Below are 23,374 nucleotides of genomic sequence, written 5' to 3' on the forward strand. Positions count from 1 at the left end.
ATTCTCTTGCAAACCTCAGCCTGATTTCATAAAAACACTTCTTGTATTTATGAAACAAAAAAATAACAAAGGAAATGCTTAAAAATGGCAGGGTGTTGCAATAAAAGAACAAGTAGAAATAATATCCCTAGCAGAAGCGTGACCAAAGTGGTAGTGTGTGGACAGTCGGAAATTACATAAAAAAACAAAAAAGCGCAAAGAAAAACAGACCATATAGTCTGAGTTATTATGGTGAGAAAATACAATTTATTATATTAAGCAGGCACAATAACAGAAGAAACATCAATGATTATAGTAAGATAAAACTGCATAAGAACAGGGACGCACATCCAGGAGTGTAAAAACCAGTAGAATTGGGGAAAGTGCCAGGGTGATATGCGCAGCACGAACTATGGTAAAAAAAAAGTAAGAGACAATTCTACACAATATAAATAAATGTTTGTGCCAAAAAAAACCTTGAGTTAGTATTAATGTGGGTACATGGTTAATAAAGAAATGTGTCTCATTAGATATCAGAGCACTAACTGGAAAAAATGGGTATAGACCATGTGTCTAGAGTAGAAGAAGGTGGGGGATGTATATATGTGCATAAAAATGATAATATATAAATAAATCCCTTCGTCGAAGGCAGCGTGCCGAAACGCGCGTTGGGGCCAGGGATCCTCATTGTCACTGTAAGTCGCCCTAAACTTGGGATTTATTCATTTAATATCATTTTTATAATTTATACACCCTTCACCTTCTACACTCGAGACATGGTGTATACACATTTTTTTGCAGCTAGCGCTCTGATATCTAATGGCAAACATTTCTTTATTAATTATGTACATACATTAATACCAACTCAAGGTTTTTTGGTACAAGCACTTTATTTATTCATGTATTTATTTATATTGTGTAGAACTGTTTCTTACTTTTTTTTTACCTTTGTTTGTGCTGCATATATAACCCTGGTACTTTCCTTACCCAGTTCTACTGGTTTTTCCTCTCTTGGGTGTGCGTCCTTGTTCTTATGCAATTTTATATTACTGTAATCATTGATGTTTCTTCTGTTATAGTACCTGCTTAATATAATACATTGTACTTTCTCACCATAATACCTTGGACTATATGGTAGTTTTTTGTTTTTTTTTTACTTCTTGTATATAGGAGCAAATCATCTACCTTCACAAGCCTTCTGAAAATAGAACAACCCATCTGCATGATGTCTCACCTACAAAAGTCATGGAAACCCGGATCTTCATCTCACCCACAGACCAAAGATCTCCTCTGCACAGAAGGTCTTGTAGTATAGGAATCAATGAAGATGCATAGAAGGCTTATCCAGCGATGGCGCCTACAAAATTATTTTTTATTGCAAATCCATTAAAATCCACACAGAGTAGATGCAGAGGCGTTTCAGACTATACGTCCTAAGTCATTGCATACTTTTTTAGGATATACCTTCCTTTCCATCTATTCTACAACACTACCATAAAGCTGCTAATGGCAAGTTATCCAGGACATACGGTAGTTGGGGTAGGCATAGCATATCCCAGTGAAGCTCCGTTATCTGTATTCTGATCGCCAGGCCGCGTACTAGTGTTGTACTTGTAAAAGTGATTGTACATTTATGATTATTCTGCTTATGCGCCTAAGGGCTCAAATGACATAACACATTAGCTTCGCAAGACTATCTAGAATGGCACCAGCACTGGAGGTGAATATAAGTGGTCATCGTTTTAGGAGGGGGGATATACCAATTGATAAGGGGTTATCTGAGTAGTAAACACCCCTCAAACAAATAAAATAAAAAAGGGTGAATATTTTTAGCAGTCAATCAAGTAATGAATGAATAAAAAGGAATAGCAAGAACAAGTTACATAAGTAGTGGAACTAGGTCCAACACAAAAGGAAGCCTTACAATAAGACAAAGCTTAAAGGGGTTGTCCAGTACAAATTCATAAATATGCAGTCACTCTGTGAGACTGCAGACTTCTGAATCCCTCCCAGCGAGCGCACACACTGTAGGTTTCGCCAGTTTCTGAGCTGGGAATGTCAGTGATGTATACATTATGCATACGCACTGTGAGCTGCGAGGATTCGCCGGTTTCAGACCCAGGACCGGAGGGTATATATGCATTATACATACTCCTGGACAATGGGTGCGGCCTCACTCCATATACTTGTATGGAGCGAGGCCATGCCCACTGGCCGGGAGTATGTATATCTCATACATACCCTCCGATCCTGGGTCTGAAACCGGCGAATCCCCACAGCTCACAGTGCTTGCACTGGGGGGATTCAAAAGTCTGCAGTAACACAGAGTGATTGCAGACTTATTGATTTGGACCGGACAATAACCTTTAATTGCTTCAAGGTGAAATATGTAGTCTGACATGACAACTGGACAATGGGAGCCTATTATCATACATGCAGCTTCACTGCAGAACTTTGGGAAATATTTGCATGCCTTTGGCTTTACAGCCTTTCAGTTTTTCTCTTCCCATCCATTGCAGCTCAGTAGCTGTGCATTTCTTTGGCAGTATAAGCTTTGTAATTGCTGTGAATGTCTCATCTAAATTAATCGTTGTTACAGAAAATATATAGTTCAATTGAGCACACTAAATTGTGTCTGATTGCTGCAGTCATTATTTCTGACATTCAAGTGCAATAGGTCTTATAGAGATTATTACTAAGGTAGAAAAGGTACGGCAATGACAGCGCTGGTTATGAGAAAATATTCAAGACTTGGTGCTGACATTTTATATTGGTTGGGTGGAAAAAAACAGTCAGTACAGACACAGAAAATGATGAGGTGTCCGTTTTATTGGCATTTCTCTTAAAACAAACAAAAAAATGGGTTTAAGCCTCTGAAATGTGACTGTATTACACTCTCTAAACTGTACTGTAATAATATTTATTCTGTCAATTTAATTACTGCTTGACATGATACAAAGATGTACTTAGAGGATATCTCCCATGAGTCGTATTCACTTTATATGGAGAAATCTGATATGACGTGCTGGACCTTCACTAGAAATATTTGACATTAGGTGGCACATGGCTGTAGCGAAAAAAAAGGACATCAGTTTCCATCTTGCATTGCACATTTAAAAAAAAAAAAAACTTTGATACATCAGTCTCTTTGAATTACAGTCTTTTTAGTAATGTTCAGAAACATAATATGATAATTCTCAGACTCATGTACAAGGGTGTACTACAGCCAAGTCTGGTAAGGCGCTGCAGTAGTCATGAACCCTCCTTTGAATTTCAAGCCTCTGACTTAAAACTATCATATAGAGGGATATTTTTTCCCATTTCAACTGATTACGACAATAAAAATTGTGGCATCTTCTAGAGTGTATACCTATGTATATATGCATGTAGATAGGTATACACCCCTATTATCAGCAAATAATCTCTCTGTACCCATGTGTTATAGAGATATACCAGATTGGATCCTATACAGAGTTTGTCTTTGAAATTTATATTAAAATAATTATTATTCTTAAAAAATTGTCTACTACTTAGACAACCCCTTCTCATACCCCTCATTTGGCCCCGATAAAATAAAGCTTATACTCACCTCCCATGCTGACGCCGTTCCCACGGTGGTGGCACTCAATCTCCCGGGGTTCCTGTGCTGTTACTCTGACAAGTGATGCCAGCACCCAATCCGCGATGGCATCACTGTCCCTGCCTTTGGCTAAATTGAATCTCTAAGTCCGAGATTAGCTGCAGCTCTGACTTCCGCTTCATGTTCGATTTGTCCGAAGGTGGGTACAATGATGCCAGCGCTGACTGGGCGATGGCGTCAAATCTCAACACTGCTGAAGAGCCCCGAGGAGAACTAGTGCCGACACCGCTGGAATGGAGCCGGCACAGGAGGAGACTATAAGCTTTATTATTTTATGGGGGCCAAATATTTTTATTAAGAAGTGGTTGTCCTAGTAGTGGACAACCCCTTATTTTTTTTAATGCCAAAGAATACATTTACCATTAGATTTTATTAACTAGCTTCTGTTGCTGAGGACTATTTTAGTGTTGGCATGCGATATAAACTGGTCTCGGGCCAAAGTACAAGACCTAACTGGCAATGCCTAATCCTGCACATTCCAAAAAGGCCTCAACCTTTTCTTTCGAGTCCCAAACCGACCTCGACATGTCCTGCATGATCCAAACAGGCCTCGGCCCATTCTGTGCGTCTCATCCTTTAACCAGTCGTGCGTATCCCAAACTGATCTCAGACTGTCCTTTACTGGTCCTGGTCCCATCTCATCAGCTTATAGATGAAGAAGATATATTTAAGTAGGGTGAGGTGTACAGAGGGATCAGGCTGGTTTCTGAGCTGAAACCATTTAAAAAAAAAATGGAAAAATTCAGCAACAGCAATAAAATATTTTTTTATCTATAAAATATAATGTTTATTTGGATATGGCTGAAAAAAGAAAGAATAAATGAAGATGGCATAAAATAACACGGTGAACACTGGGACTATGCGCTTCGAATCTTACAGGCTTTTATTCGTGACCAAGGCTAAGACTGTCATTGGTGAACTTCAAACAGGCCTGGACATGTGCTAGCGTGAGTATAAGGACCTTACATGCCCTGCAGGATTTTACTCCATGACAACATAGTATGTTACTAACAGTAACGTTTGAGATTGTGGTCACAGCTTTCTGTCATTGACCAGGTCTTCCCATATAGTTCTAGGCGGATTCATGACCTTTTTCAGAATCATCCTTACACCATGAGCAAGATCTTGCACAGAGTCCCAGATCAAGGACAATTGACATCTTGTGTTTCTTCCATTTTCTAATAATTGTGCCAACAGTTGTTGCCTTCTCACCAAGCTGCTTGCCTATTGTCCTGTAGCTCATCCCTGCCTTGTGCAGTCCTACAATTTTCTCCCTGGTGTCCATACACAGCCTTTTGGCATTGGCCATGTTGGAGAGGATGGAGTATGATTGATGGAGTATGTGGACAGGTGTCTTTTATACAGGTAACAAGTTCAAACAGGTGCAATTGAAACAGGTAAAGAGTGCAGAGAAGGAGAGCTTCTTAAAGAAAAACTAACAGGTCGGCGAGAGCCAGAAATCTTGCAGGCTGTGAGGTGATCATATATTTAATTCATGCAATAAAATGCAAATTCTTTATGTAAAAATCATACAATATGATTTTCTTTTTTTTTTATTTTTAGATTCTGTCTCTCACAGTAGGAGTGTACCTATAAAAAAAATTACAGACCTCTCCATTCTTTGTAGGTGGCAAAATGTGCAAAATCGGCGATTTATCAACTACTTAATTTCCCCACTGTAATTACCTGATGAAACTTTTTGTGAGGCTTATTGCTGAAGAGAAAGAATGCCATGTCAACCTCCATTGCTCCATTCCATTCTCTGGTCTCCATGAGATGACGTAGGCATCAACATGAAAAGGTCTTCATGAGGGAACCTCACACTGGTCCCACATCAGGATTATGGTGTGGTTTGGAATAATGCACAGAATCCGGACATAGTCTTAAGTCCAGGTACACTATCACCTTGGCGTTATAATAATTTGGTGGTGGCACCATTGATATGGCCATTTCTTTAAAGTCTTGCAGGAGAAGGTTTTCAACATGAAAACGCTAAGCCTCATTTTGATCCTTCTAGTGTGAGCAGCCTGCATGTTCTAATTGTGTTACCATGACCTACAGCTTCTTCAAACTTTCATCCAATGGAGCACATCTGGGACGTCATTGGTTGGCAAACGCAGTGGAAGCTGCCAACAGCAGATCTTCATGATTTGTGTGCCAGAACAAACAACCATTAATAACCTCACTGATAGCAGCCAAGGTGTATTAGCACATATTTTTCTGCTTGTGGTGTTCAAACTCAATACTAAATAAATAAATTGAGGAGTTTTGAACATTTTGTTTCAATGTTTTTCTTGTTATACTTTAACTTGGCTATTGATCCTGAGATTTCAGTAATTCTATGATTTCATACTTATGTTGCAATTTCAATGAAATGCACACACACATACACACATATACGTGTATATATTATGCACTGAAAATTAAGAATATAGGCAACTATGAAAAAAAATATTTTAACATGTCAGAACTGAAAATAAATTAAGTTGTTCAACTTTTAAGCAAGAACTTGTTTCCATAATTGCATCTAACTGACTGTAATTGGGACCTAGTTAAGCCTCATTACAAATAATTCCACTGAAGAGGATTGTGAATAGTCTCCAAAGGTCTAGTTTGTAGACATGATGTATCCATGTCAAATAGCATTTTCTTAAACATGTGAACTTGTAGACCTGTCAACTGAAAATAATTGTTCAAAATTTGTTCATCCCACCATTCCACTTCAAACAAGAACTCTTTACTATGATTAGTACTTCTACAGCGCACTACTACATTTATGACACGTGAAATATACCATGAGTTATTTTCTGAAAATGAGTTCCTTGCTAGTAATAGCAAAACATTTAGGAATCATTCATTGCTAAATTATAAAATGCAAAAACAAACAAATTAGAATGTAATGCATACAGAATTGCAATCTCACCACATATGTCAAATATAGTATCCCAGTAATATAAATCCTAATTGAACACCATCAAGCATTGAGGAAGAACCTTAATATTTTGAGCTCAGATGAACCTTTCCTACCTACCCTAAATTATTTTGTAGACTATACCAACAAATGAAGACCCTCTCCATTATTCTTCATTAGACATTTCTACTAGGCCAAACCAAAGTATTCCAAGTATCCTAAAAAAAGACACTGTAGACACTGACATTTTTTTTCTTGCTGAAAAACATGTCTTACCAGTTAAAGAAAAGGCAATGCATATAAAAAAAAATATCAGTGCACGCATAAAATGTTACTAATGGTATAGCACAGCTATTCCAGATAGCACTTCAAGCACTAAATATATCACCCCAATCCGGGAGGTGTGACCAAGCCCCTGAAATTAAGAAGTGAATTAAAAAATCCCAAAACTCATAAATATTTAAATTCAATTCTTCTGGATAAAAAGAAAACGCGTGTTGGGGTGGAGGGACGTGGTGCCCTTTAGAACCACTGGGGCACCAGAGGTCACATAGCTAGTACTAAGCAATAGTGATCAGTAAACGTGCTCGCATAAGGTGTTCTCTGAGCATGCTCATGTGCTTTCCGAGTGACTTCGGCGCAATCGAAAAATATCTTCAAGTCCCCGCAGATGCATGTCTCGCGGCTGTTCGACAGCCACAACACATGCGGGGACTGCTAAACAGGCAATTGAGAAAACCAGTAATGCAGATTTACATTTCTAGTAATCATGAGCTGATAACCAGCCAAAAAGAGGTCAGAAAATCAATCTATTAACGCAAATAACACTTATAATCTTTATGATGACATAGATAAAACACTGAAGTTTATTTAAATTCAATTTGAAACCATGAGACAACTACAAACAGATATCCACATAAAACACACAACCGTGCACTCTAGATTTACCCTGCTAATAGAGCAGATACACAATTCCTGCCTGACAGCGGAGGTTGGCACCCTAAACATAGATACGAGAATAGCGCCCCCACTCACCGTCGGCTGACCCTATGTCTCCTATTGTGCGCCCTGACATAAGTATCTCATATGCCCCAACAATTATACTAGACCAGAAATGATAGGCGGGATTGAGAAACAATTAGTATATATAATACTTTGGTTTGGCCTAGTAGAAATGTCTAATGAAGAATAATGGAGAGGGTCTTCATTTGTTGGTATAGTCTACAAAATAATTTAGGGTAGGTAGAAAAGGCCTATTTGTGGCAGGGTGAGATACACGGACAAAGACAATATGTGCAAAACAAAAAAGTGCTCGTGCTTAAAAAATGGACCTCACTACCTTTGTCCCCTGCTGATATGCGCCCTGCCTAGCTGTGGGAGTTGGCACCCTACTTGTCAGTGGATATGGCGCCCCCACTCATCGATGGCTGACCCTGGGGCACCCTGCTGATATTCTAATGAAAATTTTCAAATGGGTGATAACCACAGATATATAAACGGGCAAGGCACAAAAGACGGCAACATTCAGCTCTAATCTTCAGCCGAAGATTACATTAAATGTATAACATGATAAACAGAGGGTGGGAACCGATACTTATCAGAGATGTTTCGTACGCCTCTACGCGTTTCACCTCAACAGATCATCAGGAGGCCATGATATGTAGATGCTGCATGGAATCAAACTTAGTCCACTTATATACATGTGTCAATATACATTTGGGCAGTATCTTGGCAAAAAATTTTTTTACATTTCTGCCTTTATTTTAACCCATTAACACTTCATAACGAAAAAAAAAAAATTAAATCAATGACTGTCTCAATGCCCACATTGGACTTTTTTGGTAGTCCCAGCAATGTGGCATTGAAGATGTGTAAAGTACAGTTACAGGTTGGGAACAACTGTATTCTTTGAGCATCCGTAATAAAACAAGAAAAATCACTTTCATTTTAGCAATAAAGCGCTGAATTTACTGCAGCCATGCTGTTACACAGGGAAGCCATCCCTGAAGCAAGGCAGAAACAACACAGTAACACGGCAGGATGTGCCTTCAAGGTAGAGAAGAGCGTAAGGGGAAAGTTCTGTATTTTTCCAAATGTGTTTATATATGGAGCGTAAAACTGACAGAACGCAGAAATGGGCAAATAACAAAAAAACTAAATGTAACAAAATGAAATAAATACACAAGAGAGTAAAAAACATGAAAAGAAGGAAATGTTTAAACATTGTAGAAATAGTTGCTGTGTTTAAGAAAATAAAACACACCAGGGATATCCTAGGAAAGACGAAACAGCCTGCACAATCTCATGCAATGGAAGCAGAACTAGAAGGTGCATTGCTCCAGCTGACATATTTCATTTAAAACACTGTCAATCCCTGCAGAGAAATGGCCTAGTAAACATGCTATAAAATAAAGACAATCTAGAAAATGTGTCACACAAGCTTGTCAGGTTCATGTAGGATAGAAAAAGGAATGGGAAAAAAAGCTATACAAGGAAAAAAAAAAAAAGTCACAAAATGAAGATATTCCTTAAAGGGAATCTGTCAGCAGGCTTTTGCTACCTCATCTGAAAGCAGCATAATGTAGGAACAGAGACCCTGATTCCAAAGATGTATAACTTAGATTACTGAGTGTAACCGTTCCAACACAATCAGAGCTATTAGATTTAGTAATGCAGCAGAGCGGAGGAAGCTAGCCCCACCCACACCATGCGTATCTGTACATACATTTCCTGTAGACAGCGACCTGGTTATACACATTGTGTAACAATTTGTATGCAATTCTACAATGAAGTAGATCTACATAAGATACGGCTAACCTGTCATCAATATTCCTATTCAGGCAGAGATTCAGGGATGTGAGGTTCTGGCACTTCTTTACAATCTCCATCACCGTCTCATTATCCAGCTCATCGATGTGCCGCAAGTCAAGGCTAGAAAGATTTTTAAGCTGAAAATGAAAACAAAAAAAGATTTACTAAAGAAACAATGCCCATGTGTGTCTAATACATTAATATGGCATAAGAAAACCAATGCACTTAACAATTGAAAAGATTTTACCAAAACTGTTGCAAAAGAAAGGTGTGACATCTGTGCTGGCAATTTTGCTTTGTGCAACGTTGGATGACAAGGACAGTCATGTGTGCTCTGATTTTTATTACTGTACAGGTTGAAGGCGCAGGAATTCACTTCTGCTAGTGTTTGCTCCCTACTGTTTAGTCTTAGTGGGGCTGCAAGCTATTTAAGCTTCTGAAATTGAGCTATTCACTGCCAGTTACACACTACCGTTCAAAAGTTTAGGGTCACCAAGACAATTTTGTAATTTTGTGATTTCCATGAAAACTCAGACTTTTATTGATCAAATAAGTTGCCAAATGTATTGAAAATCTAGTTCAGACATTGACATGGTTCGGAAAAAAGATTTTTTTATTTGAAATAATAATTTTCTCCTTCAAACCTTGTTTTACTCAAAAAATTCTCCCTTTGAAGCAATTACAGCATTGCAGACCTTTGGCATTCTAGCAGTTAACTTGCTGAGATAATCTAATTACAACCCCCCCCCCCTTACACACACAGGTTGCTTGGCTTGATGGGCACTTTTTGCATACCATACGATCAAGCTGACACTTCCCCTGACAAAGCCGTCCGTGCAACGGTGACACACGTTGGGCTTCCGCCTCCCACGCTTTCCCCGCTTCCCTCCCCCTGGCTTTCTTATTGTTTGAGCTGGACGCCTTGTTCTACTCTGCACATATGAGCGGTTTATCATATGCTTTAATCCTCATGGATATATTGCTGTGGTTATTTTGGGGGCATTTCTTTCCCGTGGATGCAGGCAGATTGTTTATTTCGGCACCCTCATCGCCTACGGGCACCTCAGCTCTTATCATGGGTAACTGGCCCCAAATACTTCAAACATCAACATATTGTGTGCTTTTGGCGTACCACTCTCCTTTTTTGATCTCTGCATATTATTGCAGATTTGCTCTGCATTATCCTGGTTCTAGGATTTCCTCTTATCATCAGGGGTATTTAGGGATTATTACGGTTGAGGTATTTGGTTATTGCCATTATATATATTTTTCTGACGTAAATTGCTAGAATTGTGTTGATACAATTATATGTAACATTTCTCCATATACCTGTGTAATTGCAAGGTTTATCCACATGTTTGGGAGGGGTTGGTTTGTTATTGGTTTTTAATTATTTTTATGCGGTTTGTCAATAAAAGTTTACCTTTTTATATATAATTTAATAGTGGTGTGCATTCCCCATGGTGGTTTTCTTGTTCTTTTTGGTTCCATACGATCAAGCTGCTCCCACAACAGCTCAATGGGGTTGAGACCTGGTGAGTGCGCTGGCCAGACCATTACAGATAGAATACCAGCTGCCTTCATGCTTGACAGATGGCGTCAGCATCTTTTCAGCTGTTCTGCATCTCACAAATGTTCTTCTGTGTAATCCAAACACCTCAAACTTGAATTGGTCTATCCATAACTACTGATGAGCGAACATCAGCTGAATGATTTACATCTGTTAGCCAGCATAAGTACATATGGGGGTTGCCTGGTTGCTAGGGAATCCCCACATGTAATCAAGCTGGCTAAGAGATGTAAATCATTCAGCTGTGGCAACAAAAACTAAATTTCCGAGCACTAAAAAATACTCGGAGAACAACCGAGCGTGCTCAGGAAATCTCGAGTAACGAGTATATTTGCTCATCACTATCCATAACACTTTTTTCCAATCTTCCTCTGTCCAATGTCTGTTGTCCAATGTCTGTGTTCTTTTGCCCATATTAATCTTTTCCTTTTATTAGTCAGTCTCAGATATGGCTTTTCCTTTGCCACTCAGTCCTGAAGGCCAGCATCCCGAAGCCGCTTCTTCACTGTAGACATTGACACTGGCGTTTTGCGTGTAGTATTTAATGAAGCTGCCAGTTGAGGACCTGTGAGGCGTTGATTTCTCAAACTACAGACTCTAATCTACTTGTCTTGTTGCTCCATTGTGCATCAGGGCCTCCCATTTCTCTTTCTACTCTGGTTAGAGCCTCTTTGTGCTCTCCTCTAAAGGGAGTAGTACACATCGTTGTAGGAAATCTTAGAAATGAAGGCTATTCCTTGCTAGAAATTGCCAAGAAACTGAAGAACGACAATAGCCTGTCGAGTTTCACATGAAAGATCTTTTATTCTGGCCATTTTGAGAGATTAATGGAACCAAGAAATGTAATGCTCCAGATTCTCAACTAGCTCAAAGGAAGGTCAGGTTTATAGGTTCACTAATCAGCTAAACTGTTTTCAGCTGTGCTAACATACTTGCACAAGGGTTTTCAAGGGTATTCTAATTATCCATTAGCCTTTTTACACGGTTAGCAAACACAAAGTACCATAAGAACACTGGAGTGATGGTTGTTGGAAATGGGACTCTATAAACCTATGAAGATATTGCATTACAAACCAGACGTTTGCAGCTAGAATAGTCATTTACCACATTAACAATGTATAGAGTTTTTCTGCATCATTTAATGTTAGAGTCATTGGAAAAAACTGTGCTTTTCTTTAAAAAATAAGGACAGTTTTAAGTGACCCTAAACTTTGGAATGGTAGTGTAGGTAATCTTGGTTGGTTAAGTCTTGTGTTTTCAGCCCTTACTAAGCCTATTTGTATTTCTGTTGTTGGTCCACATATTGAATATTTTTCATCTTTGCAATTCTGTTCCTGTTTATGACCTCCCATTTTTGGCACAGCTTCCCAACTACCCTCTTCCAGGAGCATGTTCAGTGGCTCCAACTTAAGGGCCCCTATGTACACCCACTTCTCTGTACATGTAACGTAGGGTAAAGGCCAAGTCAACCCTTGGAATCTGGTAGACACAACGGCTAGTACAAAGGTTGTACAAGGAAACCTTATTACAAAGATTCCAGTCTACCTACCGCTAACAGTGACCCTGTAAAAGGTTAAACAGTTGAAACCAGAAGCTTAAATACTCTATATAAAAAGACACAAATGCATGTTCTCAATAACGGACATGAAATCAGAATTAAAACATTTTCTCTCCCTCATTATTCTGGCATTTGGCAAATAATAATTATGGTAATCCTAATTGACCTAAATCAGGAAAGATTTATTCTGATTTCATGTTATTATATTGAGAAAAACATGCATATGTGTCTTATGTGTAAACTTCTGATTTCAACAGAAATAACCAGCTGTCATATGTTGGAGACTTTTGAAATTAAAAAACAAATATTAACCTGGTGTGTTACTAGGGCAAAGTGCTTCACTTTATCTTTCAGACAAATCTAATCAATCTCTCTTAGAGTCTCTCTCAAAAAATTATCTACCTTTTTCCGAAGGAATGATAAGTACTAGAAAGATGGCAGGGCCCCCCATAACATATTAATCCAAGAAAGGGAGAAATGGATACAAAGACTATGGTCAGCATTAAGGTAAATATCTGTCTTAATAATGGCACTCTATCGCAGCATTTCAGGAGCAAGCAGAGGTTAGAAAGCCGCTCTGCCCTTTCCTCGGAGACACGGTGACCCGATCTAGTCTTGACAGCAACCAGGTCACCACTCACTAGAAAGTTAGTTAGATCATGAGAACTGCATGATCTAACTAACTTGTGTCTGCAGGGATGATAGATAATAAGGTATAGCAACGCTCCTGCATTGCTATGCCTAATAACTGCGATCAGACTGCAGAGAGTGAAAGTCCCATAGTGGGACTAAGTGTGTATATATATATATGATAAGTTGTAAAAATATACATACATTTTTAATTCACAAAATAATAATAAAGTAAATATTTATTATACTTATAAATAAATATTTTGATATCTCCATGTCCAGAATGGACTGACCTATAAAATTGTCCCAATAGTTAACCCCTTTAGTGAACACCATAAAAAAAATTAAAAATAAAGCTGAAAAAAAATGCTTGATCATCATTCTGCCGAACACAAAGTGAAATAAAAGGCGATCAAAAAGACAAATCTAAATAAACATGGTACTTCTGAATAAACAAGCAGTCATACAGCTCCATCAGCGGAAAAATAAAAAAAGTTATAGCTCTCAGAATAAAGCAATGCAAACATTTTTTTTTCCAGAAAATTCTTTTTATTTGGGTGCTTTTAACCAATAAAAACTAACTATATAAAGGTATGTGCACACGTTGCGGATTCTCTGCGGATCCGCAGCATTTTTTGCAGTGCAGAAATGCTGCAGATCCGCAATTGATTTACAGTACAATGTAAATCAATGAGAAAAAAAAAAATGCTGTGCACAAATGAAAATTTCGCTGCGGAAACGCTGTGGATTAAAAGTAGTAGCATGTCACTTCTTTTTTGTGAATCTGCAGCGTTTTTGTACCCATTCCATTATTGAAAACCGCAGGGGTAAAAAAGGCAGCAAATCCACAAGAAAACCGCAGCAAAAACGCTGCGGTACCGGACAAAAAAACGCAACAAATCCGCAGGTGCGTTTTCTGCCAGGAGAGGCAGAATCCGCACCAGAAATTCCTAAGTCTAATCCTCAACATGTGCACATAGCCTAAATGTGGTATCGCTGTAATCGTACTAACCAAAAGAACAAAGCAGCTATCTAATCAATATTACCACACGGGGAACCACAAAGAAAAAAAAAAAAAGAAATCCTGAATTGCCTCTCAAAAATTGAAATAGAACTCTATCAAAAAATGTCATGTGCCTGAAAATAGTACCAATAAAAACGTCAACTCGTCCCACAAAAAACAATACCTCACATAAATATGGAAAAAGTATAACTCCCAAAACATGGTGATGCAAAAACTTGATTTTTCAATAAATAGCGTCTTTTAGTGTGACAGCAGCCACACATAAAAACCCTATATCAATCTAGTATCACACCGACCCGAAGAATAAAGTCGTCTAATCACTTAGACCGCAAGAGGAGCAACCAAAAAAAATAAATAAAACTAATTCTTCCCCTGCTGTTGATTTGTTCATTCTGATTCCCAAATGTCTGTCTCAGCTCACATTTACACAGCGAGTTATATCAAGGTTTCTGGGGTTTCATCTGTCAAAGGAAATATAGGGGACTCCCACGAATCTAGTAGTACAAAGACTCTGGAAAAAAGAAATGGCTCCTCACAGTCAAAAAGAAATTAAGAAAATTCTGCACTCCCAAATCGAAATGCCCCTTCCCTTCTGAGCCCCAGTGTGCCTAAACCACATAATGCATCCACATGTGTGGCACTTCTGTAGGGATGAGAGCCTGCCTAATTCACGAATGCGTGTCTCCCAAAGCATGAGCTGGGCATAACTTACTGGTTACAATAAGGTACTGGTCACTACCACACAAGTTTGCAATTTTCACTCCGCAACATCCACTGCTGCTTGTTTATGGAAAACACCCAAGGATTAAAAATTATCCCTACACCTGTAGATAAATTACCAAAGCGGTATCATTTCCAAAAATTGGGTCATTTAAGGGAGGGATTTTGCTCTTCTAGCAATTAGGGGCTCTGTATGTGGAGGCTGCAAACTATTCTAGGAAAATCTGCACTCCAGGAGGCTAATAGCGCTCTGTCCCTCCAGAGTCTCAAAGTGTGGCTAAGTAGTACTGTATAGCCACATACAGTCATGGCCAAAAGTATTGACATCCCTGCAATTCTGTCAGATAATACTCAGTTTCTTCCTGAAAATGATTGCAATCACAAATTCTTTGGTATTATTATCTTCATTTAATTTGTCTTAAATGAAAAAAACACAAAAGAGAATGAAGCAAAAAGCAAAACATTGATCATTTCACACAAAACTCCAAAAATGGGCCAGACAAAAGTATTGGCACCCTCAGGCTAATACTTGGTTGCACAACCTTTAGCCAAAATAACTGCGACCAACCGCTTCCGGTAACCATCAATGAGTTTCTTACAATGCTATGCTGGAATTTTAGACCATTCTTCTTTGGCAAACTGCTCCAGGTCCCTGATATTTGAAGGGTGCCTTCTCCAAACTGCCATTTTTAGATCTCTCCACAGGTGTTCTACGGGATTCAGGTCTGGTCTCATTAATGGCCACCTTAGAAGTCTCCAGTGCTTTCTCTCAAACCATTTTCTAGTGCTTTTTGAAGTGTGTTTTGGGTCATTGTCCTGCTGGAAGGACATCTGAGGGAGACCTAGCATTCTCACACTGGGCCCTACATTATGCTGCAAAATTTGTTGGTAGTCTTCAGACTTCATAATGCCATGCACACGGTTAAGCAGTCCAGTGCCAGAGGCAGCAAAGCAACCCAAAAAAAAAAATCAGGGAACCTCCGCCATGTTTGACTGTAGGGACCGTGTTCTTTTCTTGGAATGCCTCTTTTTTGCTCCTGTAAACTCTATGTTGATGCCTTTGCCCAAAAAGCTCTACTTTTGTCTCATCTGACCAGAGAACATTCTTCTAAAACGTTTTAGGCTTTTTCAGGTAAATTTTGGCAAACTCCAGCCTGGCTTTTTTTATGTCTCGGGGTAAGAAGTGGGGTCTTCCTGTGTCTCCTACCATACAGTCCCTTTTCATTCAGATGCCGACGTATAGTACAGGTTGACACTGTTGTACCCTCGGACTGCAGGGCAGCTTGAACTTGTTTGCATGTTAGTCGAGGTTCTTTATCCAACATCTGCTCAATCTTGCGTTGAAACCTCTTGTCAATTTTTCTTTTCCATCCACATCTAGGGAGGTTAGCCACAGGGCTCATGTAGCCTTGAGATTGCTCATGCTTCCTCACAATTTGGTTTCTCAAGTCCTCAGACAGTTCTTTGGTCTTCTTTCTTTTCTCCATGCTCAATGTGGTACACACAAGGACACAGGACAGAGGTTGAGTCAACTTTAATCCATGTCAACTGGCTGCAAGTGTGAGTTATTGCCAACACCTGTTAGGTTCCACAGGTACGTTACAGGTGCAGTTAAATACACAAATTAGAGAAGCATCACATGATTTTTCGAACAGTGCCAATACTTTTGTCCACCCCCTTTTTTATGCTTGGTGTGGAATTATATCCAATTTGGCTTTAGGACAATTCTTTTTGTGTTTTTTCATTTAAGACAAATTAAATGAAGATAATACCAAATAATTTGTGTTTGCAATCATTTTCAGGAAGAAAATGAGTATTATCTGACAGAATTGCTGGGGTGTCAATACTTTTGGACATGACTGTATGGGGTATTGCCACATTCAGTAGAAATTATTGGACACATTTTGGTGTCATTTTACCCACCACTTGTGCAAAATGTCAAATCTGGAGTCAAAACCAAATGATTGCTGTAAAAATGTAATTATTTTTTCTTCACTGCACAATGGTAGAAACTTCTGTGACACACCTGTGGTGTCGATATGATCTCTGCACACCTAGATAAATTTGTTGAAAGATGTAGTTTATAAAATGGCGTCACTTATGAGGGGCTCTGCTGTGTGGAGCACCTGAGGGGCTCTCACAGTGGGTCATGCCACTTGCAACCCATGAAAACTAAATTTGCACTATAGTATAGCATTCCTTTCCTTCTGAGCTTTGCACAGTGCCTGAAATATATTTCAAAGCTTCAAGTAGGGCATAGGCGCACTCAGAAAAAATAGACCTCAGTTTGTTGTAAAAATTTCTCCTATTAGCCCTTAGAAAAATTAAAAACTTGGGGCTAAAAACCTTTTTAGAGGTAAAAATGTAATGTATTCTTTATTGACCGCTCAATGGTATAAAATTATGTGAGGTACATGTTGTAATCACTGCACCCCTAGATGAATTCATTGGGGTGTGTACTTTGTAAAATGAGTTCACATATGGGGTGTTTCTGCTCTGGCAACGTCAAGGGCTCTGCCAATGTGACATGGCATCCTAAAACCATTCCAGTAAAATCTAAAGTCTAATATGGTGCTTCTTCCCTCTTAAAGGGGATCTGTACAGACAATAAAAGACATTACAGAATGACATAAATCACATAAATCAGCATATACCAAGAGGAGTGGTGGTGTGTGAACATGATCATACAGACTTGTTCACTGTGCAAGTAGCCCATGTGTTCCTGTTTCCATAATTGTTCTCTTGTGTCTACAAGACTGGGGAGTTCCACCACTCCTCTTGGGCTATCTGCACAAAAGCTGTTCTACCCTGTATGCACACATGGATTTTTCCTCTCTGAACCCTGTTCACACAGGTTATATACAGATGATCAGGTTTTTAAATACATCAGATAGGGATTGCATACATTAGTTAGGACTGCTCTGATAAGGGTATACCGTGAAGATTGGTAGAGCAGCTTAGTATACATTTTTTGCAAAAAACGTATCAACCAAATACCCTGTTTTTTACATCTTTTACTAGCACTTGCGGATTACTGCAACATTTTTTCAAACTGAGTATTTTTGGTTTTACTATTCTCTTTTGTGTCTTCAGGTTTCTTGGTGGTGTGTGAACATGATCCTACAGACTTGTTCACTGTGCAAGTAGCCCATGTGTTCCTGTTTCCATAATTGTTCTCTTGTGTCTACAAGACTGGGGAGTTCCACCACTCCTCTTGGGCTATCTGCACAAAAGCTGTTCTACCCTGTATGCACACATGGATTTTTCCTCTCTGAACCCTGTTCACACAGGTTATATACAGATGATCAGGTTTTTAAATACATCAGATAGGGATTGCATACATTAGTTAGGACTGCTCTGATAAGGGTATACCGTGAAGATTGGTAGAGCAGCTTAGTATACATTTTTTGCAAAAAACGTATCAACCAAATACCCTGTTTTTTACATCTTTTACTAGCACTTGCGGATTACTGCAACATTTTTTCAAACTGAGTGTTTTTGGTTTTACTATTCTCTTTTGTGTCTTCAAGAGGAGTGGAGGCCATGATGGCAAGCTTACAATCTATGGACAAAATAGGGGAGGCACGAAAGGTGGATGGTAATTGTTTGCATTGTACGGTCCAGCCATCAATGTAATAAAATAAGGTGTTCACATAAGTCTGCATGAAGTAACCAACCAGTATGTGAAGGCTATTAGTTGCATAAAGGGTGCGAGAATAGATGATACGAGATCCTGCGTTTGAAGAAAACGTTGTATGGACAAAACAGGGATAGTAAGATAAGTATGTTGAGGTGATTGGCCAGTCTTAACAATTGCGCTTTTAGTCCATGCTTAAAACTGTGGATATTGGGGATTAATCGAATTGTCCTGGGTTGGACATTTCAAAGAACTGGTGCAGTATGCAAGCAGTCTTGGAGATGGGAGTGGGAAGTTCAGATTATTGAGGATGCTAATCTTAGGTCATTAGAAGAACAGAGAGCAAGGGTAGGGTGATAGACAGACGATGGAGGAAATGTAGAGTGATGCTTAAGCATGGAATGCTTTGTTGGTCAAAGTGATACATTTGAACTCTAGCAGATGTGCAACCAGTGCAATGGCTGGCACAGGGTAGATGCATCGATGTAAGGGGTGACGAGGAATATGGTCCTGGCTGATGTATTCAAAATGGATTGGAATGGGGAGAGTTTAGTAAAAGGGAGTTCGATTAGTAGAGAGTTCTAACAGTCCAGATGAGAAAGAATAATAGCAACAGTAAGAGTTTTTGCAGAATTTAAAGTAAGAAAAGGTCAAATTCAAGTATGACCCCAAGACAGCGGACATGTTGTTGAGGGTTAATAGTAAAACCATAGATGGAAATTGCAATATCGGGCATACGGTTAGTGAAGGGAGGAAACAAAAGGAGTTCAGTTTTTGAAAGGTTCAGTTTTATATAGAGGGAGGGCATGACAATAGAGACAGCAGTAAGGCAATCACTGGTGTTTTTTGTAATAATGCAGGCATGATGTCAGGAGCGGAGGTGTATAATTGGGTGTCATCAGCATAGAGATGATACTGAAAACCAAATCTACTGAATGTCCAGTTGTGGCAGTATACAAGGAGAAGAGAAGGGGGCCTAGGAGAGATCCTTGCGGAACCCCGAAGGAAGGGGTAAAAAGAAAAGCTGCTCTGTTAAAATACAGCAGCTTAATCGCCGGCAGGAGAGATCGGTGACCGCTCTGTTCTGGCGCTGGGTACAACAGGCAGGTAGTTGCCTTTGTTAGCAACTACCAGCCTGTTGATTTTTTTTTTTTTTTTACAATAAAACTAAAAAAAGTCCTGGACAACATCTTTAAACTCTATGAGTCCGTATGCAGACACATAAAATAAATAAACAACAGCTTACGGATTTGTAAATGCTCCTTTAAACAAAGCATTTAAAGAACAGACCAGATATTAAATCAGAAAAGAAAACCTAAATATTTGTGACTTGTCTACTCACATTAGTAAGGCGGATAACTCCTCTAGATGTAACAGAGCAGCCCATGAAACCTACATATTCCAGCTCTGCACAGTGGTCTGCAAATGCTTCAACAGATTTATCAGTTACCTGAAGGAACAAAAAAACAGGATTTTTTTTAGTTCATTTGGCAATATATTTATTGTTTTATGTAAATTAATACAAATAATAATTACTAAAAGTTAAGAAGTCAAAGTAGCAACAACACCTTCTACTAACAGCACAGTGGCTCGATGATTAGCACTGTTGCTTTGCAGGGCCCCAATGCAAATCCAGACCCAACTTAGTGCTAGAGCAGCACTTCCGAGTCTTTATAAAGGGCTATAAACTCATGTCAATGGCCGGGTGTAAGGGAAAATGTATAATCCGTAAAATAGTATTAGTTTAAGGCCGAGGTCACACTTGTGAGCACAATGTGAGAAACTCGCACGAGTCACTCGCATGAATATTCGGCACCGGAGCGTGCGGCTGCATAGAAATACATGTAGCCGCACGTTCTGGTCCCGAGTGTCGGCGGCAGTGCCGGGAATTCATGCGAGAGACTCGTGTGACTTTCTAGCATTGTACTCACAAGTGTGACCCCGGCCTAACGCTGCCATTCACAGGATTATCACTACACAAAAGGACATATCCTCTATTCACTCTTATTACAGCAATTCAGAACTATGAACTGTGGGTGTAATTTGTGACACATGGCTTAGTGAGCCAGAACTTCAAAGTCTGGACAGATGGTCCTCTGCATTTCCTATTTACTAAATGGAGGGGAGTGCTTGGAAAAAAACAGGACATTTAATATACAAGGTGCTTGCCCCTAATTAAGCCCACATTCCAGTTACAGACCAGCGATTCCAATATTACAATATATGCTTTCCTGGAAACTTAAACCAAACATATAAGATGAGTTAGACAATAGAAAGGCATGCGCATGTGGGGGTCCGCTTCTACAACCTGTGATCCACAATCCATTTCTCCTCCCCTCAAGGAAATACAAGAATAACTTAAGGCTGTAATGTTCAGGTATTTATGTTATTTCTTTATTTTTGTTTTAGAACGGCATATTTTTCCTTTGCTTTATTTTACTCTTTTTATACCTTTTCTTGTAAGCACTCTGCTTTTTGTATTAAAGCACCACTCCAGTGGTTGTTATTTTTTCTCACGGCTGGAGTGATGCTTTAACTCCTTTCTAACATCAGATGTAATAATCCGTCCATGTGACCTGGGTCTATTTGACCAGGGATGGATTATTACGTCTGCACGATCGCCCGCACACACGGGAGGTGTGCGGAAGATTGCCGCCGGGTGTCAGGTGATTCTGACAGCTTGGCACCCCAGAAATGCTACGATAGAACAAGATCACGGTATTCTGGGAGCCGGCAGAGGGCTGACATTTTAGTGATAAGCAAGTATACCCGTTGTTCGGGTTTTCCCGAGCATGCTCAGGTGATCTCCAAGTATTTGGATGTGCTCGGAGGCTTAGTTTCCATTGCCGTAGCTGTATGATTTACGGCTGCTTGTTAGCCTGAGTACATGTGGGGGTTGCCTGGTTATTAGGGAATCCCCATATGTATTCAAGCTGTCTTGCAGCCACAAATCATGCAGCTATGGATACAAAAGACAAAAACTAAATCTCTGAGCACTCACAAATACTTGGAGACCACCCGAGCAACGGGTATACTCGCTCATCACTACTGACAACCGATCTGCTTTTGGATAGGAGATCTTGTGGTGAGACGCAGGGCCACGATCATTGCCATGGTGACCCGATGTCGTAATGACGACATCCAGGTCACCAGAGCTAGTAAACTTTCTGATCATTAGAAGAAGAATTAAGAACATTAAGAAGAAGAAAAAAACTGCCTTATCAATTTTACCACACACAGAACAGCATAAATGTCCCCCAAAAGGAATTCCTGGTTTCTGTTCATTCTGCCATCCAAAAATCAGAATAGAAAGCGCTCAAAAAATATCATGTGCCTGAAAATGGTACCAATAAAAACATCAACTTGTCCCACAAAAATTAAGACCTCACATGATTCTGTGGGCCAAGATATGGAAAAATTATAGCCCTCAAAGTATGGTTGCGCACAAACTATTTTTTTGCAATAAAAAGCGTCTTTTGTAGTGTGTGACAGCAGCTAAACATAAAAAACAGATATAAATCTGGTATCGCTGTAATCGCAGTGACCCGAAGAATAAAGTCTCCTAATCACTTATACCACAAGAGTTACGGCGTAAAAAATAAATAAAATCAATTCTTTACATACTGTTGATTTTTTCACTCTGCCTCCCAAAGACCGCAGTAAAGCTCAGTGCACATTTATCCTGGGCTCTGCACTGAGCGCTTACATCAGGGTTTCCGTGTAAATCTCTGAAATACATGATTCAGACGGAACCTCTGGCAGAAGATTCCCTATAATGAGGCAGCTGGAGGCACTGTGAAAGCAGTCTGTGATATGGCAGTGTCCAGCTTTTTAGGATTGCATAAAAGTACCATCGGACACAGTTTTGTCCACTTCTGAAAAGCATTCCACTGAACAGAGGCCAGAAGGAGTCCAAAGTAACTCTCCTGCCTCATTATAGTGAATGGATCCCTCAGAGGTTTCATCTGAATCACGTCACTCAGAGATTTAGATGGAAACCCCAAAGTAGGTGGTCAGCATACAGTGCATGATAACTGTGATCCCAAACATTATGTATAATGTTCCCAATAAAAGCAAGTCATTACTCAGGTCTGTCATCTGTTAAAGGGCTCTGTCACCCCCTCCAGGCGTTATAAACTAAAAGAGCCACCTTGTGCAGCAGTAATGCTGCATTCTGACAAGGTGCCTCTTTTAGTTATTGGTGCAGTCAAAGCAGAAATAAAGCGTTTTAAATTTTCGCAAAAATACCTGTCTTTAGCCCTGGAGGCAGGTCTTAACCCCCCTGCTGCACACTCCACACTGCCGTCAATCAAGGCTTCTTCGGTGCCGGGCGCCGCCCTCTCCGCGCTGTTTTCAAGTCAAATCTGGCGCCTGTGCTGTTTTGTTCTGCCTGGGGCAGGCGCAGTGAGCACTGCCCGTCTGACCTCAGATGCAGTCTCGCAGCCTGCACCTGTGCGGCCACCCAGCTTGTGAATCCCAGCCCCGCAGTGTGTTATGCATTATGCACAGTGCGGGGCTGGGATTTACAAGCTGGGTGGCCGCACAGGTGCAGTCTGCGAGACTGCATCTGAGGTCAGACGGGCAGCGCTCACTGCGCCTGCCCCAGGCAGAGCAAAACAGCGCAGGCGCCAGATTTGATTTGAAAACAGCGCGGAGGGAGCGGCGCCCTAGAAGCCTTGAGTGGCGGCAGTGTGGCGTGTGCAGCTAGGGGTTAAGACCTGCCTCCAGGGCTAAAGACAGGTATTTTTGCGAAATTATAAAACGCTTTATTTCTGCTTTGACTGCACCAATAACTAAAAGAGCAACCTTGTCAGAAACTAAAAGAGCCACCTTGTGCAGCAGTAATGCTGCATTCTAACGGCTGGAGGGGGTGACAGAGTCCCTTAAATCGAAA

General features: G+C 39.9%; 1 protein-coding gene across 1 annotated transcript in view; it reads right to left on the reverse strand.

Annotated features, from left to right (window-relative positions):
- Positions 1–23,374, reverse strand: part of FBXL17 (F-box and leucine rich repeat protein 17) — a 996,531-nt gene that overhangs the window by 661,261 nt on the left and 311,896 nt on the right. Inside the window, exons 5-6 of the mRNA XM_069752543.1 lie at positions 19,823–19,930; positions 9,348–9,478 (exon numbers count right to left, since the gene is read on the reverse strand). Of these exons, the coding sequence (XP_069608644.1) occupies positions 9,348–9,478; positions 19,823–19,930 (239 nt within the window). The remainder of the gene's footprint in view (positions 1–9,347; positions 9,479–19,822; positions 19,931–23,374) is intronic.

Source organism: Ranitomeya imitator, chromosome 1, assembly GCF_032444005.1.
Source record: "Ranitomeya imitator isolate aRanImi1 chromosome 1, aRanImi1.pri, whole genome shotgun sequence".
NCBI classification, from domain to species: Eukaryota; Metazoa; Chordata; class Amphibia; order Anura; family Dendrobatidae; genus Ranitomeya; species Ranitomeya imitator.